This window comes from Diachasma alloeum, unplaced genomic scaffold (assembly GCF_001412515.2).
Source record: "Diachasma alloeum isolate Michigan unplaced genomic scaffold, Dall2.0 Dall_scaffold_00180, whole genome shotgun sequence".
Classification (NCBI taxonomy): Eukaryota; Metazoa; Arthropoda; class Insecta; order Hymenoptera; family Braconidae; genus Diachasma; species Diachasma alloeum.
Genome location: NW_021680346.1, coordinates 2,048,853 through 2,057,199, shown reverse-complemented (window position 1 = coordinate 2,057,199; position 8,347 = coordinate 2,048,853). Strand labels below are relative to the sequence as shown.

General features: G+C 39.8%; 1 protein-coding gene across 1 annotated transcript in view; it reads right to left on the bottom strand.

Annotated features, from left to right (window-relative positions):
- Positions 1-8,077, bottom strand: part of LOC107043753 (zinc finger protein 99) — a 29,895-nt gene extending 21,818 nt beyond the window's left edge. The window contains exons 1-5 of the mRNA XM_015265368.1: positions 7,274-8,077; positions 5,069-5,425; positions 4,625-4,945; positions 3,974-4,551; positions 1,603-2,082 (exon numbers count right to left, since the gene is read on the bottom strand). Coding sequence (XP_015120854.1) covers positions 1,603-2,082; positions 3,974-4,551; positions 4,625-4,945; positions 5,069-5,425; positions 7,274-8,077 — 2,540 coding nt within the window. The remainder of the gene's footprint in view (positions 1-1,602; positions 2,083-3,973; positions 4,552-4,624; positions 4,946-5,068; positions 5,426-7,273) is intronic.
- Positions 8,078-8,347: the final 270 nt, after the last annotated feature.

Genomic DNA, 8,347 nt, shown 5'->3' with positions numbered 1-8,347 from the left:
AATAGTATATTTCGTAACGAGTGCAAAAAAGTGTTTTTTGGCGAGCGGGAGGTTTATATCACGAGCCGAAGGCTCGTGATATAATCCCACGAGCTAAAAAACATTTTTTCACGAGTTACGAACAATATTTTTCATCACAATGTGGCGGAAATTGGACTTTTAGGCACGCGGAGCGTGCCGAAAAGTTCACTTTTCGTCACAGCGTGATGAAAAATGAATTTCGAAAGTGTTAAAAACGCTTCATTTTTTTACCAATTTTTACTATTGAACGACGACAAATTATTCACATCGTATGAATTTTTACTATGTTAAATTGTAATTTTTTCTTACGATTTAAAAATTTATTTTATACTCTCGCGCCTCTTACATTTTACTTGAGGAAATAGCAGAAATTACTATGTTGACTAGTAAAAACTCCAGCGGACGCCGAGAGCGTCGATTGTTTTCAATTTTTGGAACCTCCTTCCTCCGTCGACCACGCAATGGCCCGGGTGGCGGATTCTATAATTCTAAAAAATTCAATCCTTCCTCTCCCCCCTTCTCTTTTTCAGAATAAATATACGTGGAGCAAAATTATTGATAATAATTTTCAAGGATGATAAAGAAGATTAAATATGGTTTTCATCACGCTGTGACGAAAAGTGAACTTTTCGGCACGCTCGGCGTGCCTAAAAGTCCAATTTCCGTCACATTGTGATGAAAAATATTGTTCGTAACTCGTGAAAACATGTTTTTTGCACTCGTTACGAAATATACTATTTTCACTTCGATTATTGAAAAAATCCCCCTCTCCCTCGTCCTCTTCCGCGAATATTCATTTTGAAAGGGGGAGAGAATAGTTTTTTAACCGACGAAGTAAAAATTCATGTTTATCCTTCTAAATTTTACTCGTGTCAATTGAAAATTCAACTTTTATGCTACCATTTTCTACTATACCGACTCTCAATTTTTACTATGTTCAGCAGTAATTTTTCCAACGGACTCCATCATATTTTAATTTTGTCAGCCGTATTTTTTCCTCCAGCACGTCGCAGTTTTCCATTTGTTCTCAAAATTACTATGTTAAACAGTAAATTTTCGAGTATGGCGGATTCCCACAGTAAAAAATAATTTTATATTCTCTTCGTGTGCAAGAAAAGTTTGAAATAAGAAGAGAGTGTCACGTCTTCCCTCCAAAAGAAGTANAAAAATTCATGGTTATCCTTCTAAATTTTACTCGTGTCAATTGAAAATTCAACTTTTATGCTACCATTTTNTAGAAATTCACACTCTAAAGTGTGTTCCAGAAGCAATTAAATTGTAATTATGATTAAAATCTTATTCAGTGAGCATAGGAATTANCCGACTCTCAATTTTTACTATGTTCAGCAGTAATTTTTCCAACGGACTCCATCATATTTTAATTTTGTCAGCCGTATTTTTTCCTCCAGCACGTCGCAGTTTTCCATTTGTTCTCAAAATTACTATGTTAAACAGTAAATTTTCGAGTATGGCGGATTCCCACAGTAAAAAATAATTTTATATTCTCTTCGTGTGCAAGAAAAGTTTGAAATAAGAAGAGAGTGTCACGTCTTCCCTCCAAAAGAAGTATAATTTACTCACTTTGTATAGAAGGCTTCATTGCACTCAGCGCACACATAATTCCTCTCTCGAACCTTCACCCCCTGGTCCTGATTCTGAGCCCTCGCCACACATCCTTTTCCGTGCACATTGAGGCTAGATCTTCTCGAAAAGGACTTGTTACACTTCGAACAGCAGAAGGGCCTCTCCCCCGTGTGCCTCCTGATGTGATTCCTCATGGACTCCTTCGGCAGGATTTTGTCGCACAGCAGGCAGCGATACTTGACCGATGCTTTGCTTGTGCCCGGTCCATCAAGATCTTCCTCCACAACCCCAGCGTGGAGAACCTGATGAAAGATGAATTCCGATTGTGAGTCTGTGCTGAACAGGGAACAGTTCGTGCACCTCCATTTTTGACCCTTGAAGCTCAATTTTTGATCCAGTGCTTTAATGCACTCCTGCTTCTTGGTGTGTCTTGCGAGGTCTTGGGAGAGGGCGAAGACTGATCCACATTGGGAGCATCTAAGAACACAAAATAAGTAATACATTTAATGGGTGATGATGTACAACTGTCGGGGAATCCTTTCTAAAAAAAACTATGGCCAATATCTCGAATCTAAAATGAGAACTCGAACATGGCGCATATTTCGAACGAATGGCGAAAATAAGGCGGTTCTCATGAGTACAATCACCTTGCGTCGAATTTTCATGAAGCCCGCCTAACATTCAAAAGAGAATTGAATACCATTCTATGAAACATGAATAAACGAATCATAATTGTCAAAATCATTTAGGTCTGAGGAAAATAGAATAATTCTACTTTCTTAATATTGCGTTTACTAAGGTTTTCTTCGAACAAAGTTGATTAGAATTAAGAGCTAGAATTATGAGATTATCTCACATTTTTGACGTTAAGGATAGGAGAATCTGAATGCAATATAGTGAAAATGATGATCGATTTTTTCACTTTGAACAAATAATATTAATATCCAAATACAAAATTTCTGATATGAATAAAAAGAAGCTGTGACTCAATATTCCAAATGAAGTTTTAATTTTTAATTTGGTGCTGAAAACACGAGATGACAATATTCTAAGCACGGAATTATATTGATGATATGAACAACAGATTAATTGAATTACCGTGTGAACTAACTAAAAATTGATAACAGTGTGGGCACGCATTTTTACCAGATTATCAACAAACATTGAATTCTAGAAATTCACACTCTAAAGTGTGTTCCAGAAGCAATTAAATTGTAATTATGATTAAAATCTTATTCAGTGAGCATAGGAATTAGAACATGAGCGAATCATTTATTGTAATATGAAAATTTAACGGCTGATGAATCGGGACGTATGAGTCTCGTCGGTCGAATTGGTTTTTGCAATGAAAATGATTATAAAGAATTAAATGAAATAAGAAATATCAAATCTGACAGAAAAAAGGCATCAACGCATTGTACGAAACATGAATGAACGAATCATAATTGCCCAAATCACTTAGGTCAGAGTAAAATAGAATAATTCCACTTTCTTAATATTGCGTTTACTAAGGTTTTCTTCGAACAAAGTTGATTAGAATTAAGAGCTAGAATTATGAGATTATCTCACATTTTTGACGTTAAGGATAGGAGAATCTGAATGCAATATAGTGAAAATGATGATCGATTTTTTCACTTTGAACAAATAATATTAATATCCAAATACAAAATTTCTGATATGAATAAAAAGAAGCTGTGACTCAATATTCCAAATGAAGTTTTAATTTTTAATTTGGTGCTGAAAACACGAGATGACAATATTCTAAGCACGGAATTATATTGATGATATGAACAACAGATTAATTGAATTACCGTGTGAACTAACTAAAAATTGATAACAGTGTGAGCACGCACTTTTACCAAAATATCAACAAACATCGAATTCCAGATATTCACAGTCTAAAGTGTGTTCTCGAAGGAATTGAATTGCAATTATGATTAAAATCTTATTCAGTGAGCGCAGGAATTAGAACATGAGCAAATCATTTATTGTAATACGAAAATTTAACAGCTGATGAATTTAGGCATCTATAAACAAATAAATTAAAAAAGCAATATCGAATCTCACAGGAAAAAGAACGTAATAAAAGCGCATCAATATTTTGGCGCTAGTGCCTAAAAAGTTTCAAATCTTTCTCTCAAATGTCACTCGTCAACTGAATTTCCAGAATTCCCAGAATGCAATTAAGGTCGCAATGCGAGACACTCTTTGTTCTAACGCTCTCATCTCATATCTCTTCCGCACAACATCTAGTCAATCGTCTTCATAATGATTCTTCCATTCTAACTACTACTAAAGCATCCCCTCACACGATTTCTGAAAAGCCCAAAACATCTCCAAATCCATCATTAAAAGCATTCAAACAAACCTGTGACAAAGATTGTGATGGGATTGAATCAAATGTAGCTTGAGTGCCTCCAGATCTCTCACCCTCTCCCCACAGTGACCGCAATCCCTTTGTGACGTCTCAACTCCCCGAAACTTGTGCTCCTTGACAGTCTGCTTGTGACTAGTGGTTCTTCTATGTAACACAGCGTCTCGAGCAGTCTCAAAGTTGATCGAGCAGAAGGAGCAGAAATAAGGTGCCGGCAGTTCTCCCCCATCCTTGGACGTGTGGCTGGTCAGTTGATGTCGCTGAAGGGCTACTAGAGACCTAAAAACTTGGGCGCAGTGCCTACAAGCTATCCTCTGTTGGTAGTCATCAGTGGCCGTTGCACTCGGGGGATGTCCAGTTTCCCTCGAGTGAATTCTGAGTTGGAAGTTGTACTGAAAATGACGATTGCAAGTGTCACAAATTAGGGTTCTCTGCCTACGGATGACGACAGGAACCGAGCCGTTGATCATGGCGACTGCCTCACGATGCTCGAGACCAAGAAGATGCTCCTCCATGGCTTCATTGCTGTCACACCAAAAGTTGCAGCTGACACACGTCAGACTGCTGTTTGGCTGAAAGGGAAATTAGGAGAAGAAAGTCAAAAGGAATGATTTTAACGTAGAAAGGACGAACAGTCGTACTCACGTCGTTCTCCACACTGTTGTGCAACTCAGATCGCCAGTGCAGGAGGAACGTCTCCTCGGTATTACAATAAAACCGACAGCTACTGCACTGAAATGGACACTGGCGCACCACGTTGTCCATGTTCTCCAGGATAAAGCGACGTGCAATGGAACTGCTGGGATTTAATCCAGCAACACGACAGTGGTAGTGAGAGAGCAGGTGTTTACCCAGCTGAACGCGACGTACACGGGCCTGACACATCTCGCATCGCAGGACCAATTTTTCTCGCTGTCTAGTCCTCTGTTGTTTATTAGTCAAAGCTCTCTTCTTATCCGAAGATTTCTAAAGTTTGAGACGGGCAAAATATGGGGGTGTTATCAGTAATAACAGTAGAGTAACAAGTGTTTGAATGACTTGCTATTCACGTATCAGAAGGGGGCATTAAAGATATTAATTGTGACTCACGAGGGCGAGTGCTTGTTGTCGTTTACTCAGGGCTTTTCCTCTCAGTAGTGGGCCGACGGTTCTCGGTAGCTTGATATCCCCCTCGATTTCCTGGATAGTCCTTCTCGCGTGGAGATCGGATCGCAAGTGTCTGTTGTAGAGTAACTTTGAGGCGAGTCTTCTGTCGCATGGAGTGCACCAGAAACTGGTGTCGCTGCTGGGGGCTGGTGTGACGACAGAAACTCCTGGGATCCATTTTCCACGGGTGTGACCTGGCGGCGGTTGTCTCCTGTCCTTGTCCTCATCCTCGTCGTCGTCATCCTCGTCCTCGTCATCATCCTCCTCGTCTATGTTCGCTTGCTCATCCTCGTCGGCTTTCTATTAACGATTGGGCAGGGATGAATCGATGAGACATGCTCACATATATCCAACTACACAATCTCCTCACTCGATTTCCCCCCTCTTGTGTTATATCCAAGGACGACAATTAGTCGAGTTAGCCAAACGGCCGGTTGTCACGCGATCCTTTAATTACAAAGTCCCACCAACACGAGGACATTGTGGACCTCGGAGTATTGAATGTACAGCGCAACTTTATTTGACCTCGTCAATAAAGTGTTTCGGGGTATTTTATGAATTTGGGGGTGTATCGAAGGGATTTGACCCGTTATGTTGCATTTGTCTGGTAATAGATGTGTTGACGGACAGAATTGATTAACCCACTGGATTTTCAAAATATTGATCATGGTGGGTCAAATTTTGTGCTGATTTACGATAGCAGCACTGCGAAAACTAATGTCTGAATTTCAGATGCTTTTGTAGACACTTTTCAAACACTTTTGGGACGATTTTGTAGACACTTATGAGATATTAAAATCTGTCTGAACCAATGGAGATATTTCAATTCCAGACACCAAGATGTCTGAAATTAAGATACCGACATCAGTTTCAGAAACAAGCGGTGTTTTGAAATTTTCAGACATCAGTTAGATTTTCATACACTTTTAAAGATTGAGACGTTTTTTGCCATCTGCCATCTTAAATTCAGATGGTTATCAGACACCTAGTTTTAGCAGTAGATGAGTCAACTTTTCAAAGATGGGAAATATCTTAAAAATTAATGTTTGAATGGACTTTGCCGCCTGAATCCGGTGAGATATCTTAATAGTGAAATGTTTGAATCGCTCATAAATAACTGAATTTCAGACACAGAAAATATCTGAAAATAAATACCTGAAAGTTTTCAGACATAAAAAAAGTCTACCATCATTTTCAGACAGAAATGGGGGTTGAAATTTTCAGTCATTAGTCAGATTTTCCGACACTTTTGAAGATTCAGACGTTTTTTAGCATCTGACATTTTAAATTCAGATAGCTATTAGACACCAGGTTTTTGTAGTGAGGAACATAAATATGACTAATTGATCAACTTCGAAGGCAAGATGTGAAGGGTTTAAGCGTATGAAGGAAGATTATGCGTTTCTTTAGAGGAGGGTTGAGCAAAACGGACCACTGATAGAAAATTGATAATTTCTGATAATTTTTGAATTGATAATTTTTGTTTTTAATAATTTAACCCTAGACTGGTCACCATGCGAGGGAATTGCTGCAACACGTCGTTTTATTCACCTTGGCATCAACTGGTTGACCGAAAAAATTTGAGAAAAATTGAATTCGTCAATTGAAGTATCTGGAAAATTCTAGTAATTTTTTTCAATATTGTATCCTTAATTCTGGGAGAAAAAAAATTATTTCCAACAGGTGAACAATTTTTTCTCACGTTGAATAAAATTGCCTGTTGCGCGACGTTGCTGGGAACTCGCTAAACACGCCCGGGGAATGTAGAGTGGGTTCGGCAACGCTGGAGCCTAAATAACACGGCGGCACTCTTCCGCGAAGGTGACTAAAGTCGCATTTTCCCGTCAGGTGACCAGACTAGGGTTAAAGTCATTTGTGGTTTGAGGTGATTACCAAATATGATCAAATTGCGGTTCAACGACACTTTTTGTCTATAAAACCCATGTGACGATGACGATCCAAGAAGCTCACTTTTAAATCAACACATTGTTTTTGATTTGAAGGAAAGGAAAAAAAACAAAAATTACCAATTTTCTGTCAGTGGTCCGTTTTGCCCTACCCTCTCCTATAATCTTTTATTTACAAATTTACGTTCGACAATGCTCTCAATGCCTTAACTTGAGACACTATTTTTTCGGGTATACTCACCTCAGTTGGCTTCCACTTTCCCCCAGTATGCGAAGGTGGGCTGTCCGGCCTGTAATCCTCCTGCTCAAGATCGTCATCATTCTGCGGAGATATCTCCTGGAGCAGCTGTTCCGGCTTCCATTTGCCACCCGTATGAGCCTGCGAATGGTACTCCCCATCCTCCTCGTACTCCGAGTAAGAGTCGTCCTCGTCACTCTCCACATCCGACTCATCCTCATGTCTGTAATCATACTCAGCCTCACTATCAAGTGCATTCGTAGGCGACACAGCTTCCTTATTCCCATCCAATTCCTCCAGAATCGCGTCGTTCAGCCAGACCCGATGATCCTCGCTTCGCTTCTTGTCCGGTAGCTTGGGCGTGATTTTGTTGGGCGTCACCGCTGTCGATTTCTCAGTGAAAGTTACGATATCGGGGAATCCCACCAGCGAGGGAATCCCAATGTGATCCGTCGGATCGTCCAAGTCCGTCACTACTGGCGACAGTGTCATCAGCTTCTCCTTGGATGCTGCCTCCTCAATCTCCTGACATCTCTTTCCTTTTTTACGCTTGTCGTCAGCTCTCGACTTCTTGTCACGATCGTCGAGCACTTGGATACCACTGGATTTCGGCTTGACACTGCTCCGCAACTCCAGCGAATTGAAAAACGTATCGGCATTCAGGATTTCTGGGTACATCACTTCGTTCTTTGGCTCGGACGGACGACATCCTGTCTGACGATGGCGTACGTAATTGTCGAGCCCGGTCAACGTGACGTGACACTTTATGCAGTAGTGGGTGTCCTCGTCGTCCTCATAATGCTCCATTGATCAAAAGGCGAATTTTTGTTCTGAAAAGGAATTATTTTGGTCGGTGAAACGAATTCTGGTTTAAGTCGCTTTAGATTATTGGTCAGTTTTTAATGAATATCTTGGAAACTAAGGGAGATCGCAAAATGTATGTAATGACCTTTTTTATAGCGCGAATTGAGAGCTACAAAAATGGTTATAATGAAAATTTCGCTATTTCGATTAGATTCGGAGATATTCCGCGAAAGCTCAGCGAAGAGTTAAGTTGACTTAAATGGGTTTATCGCT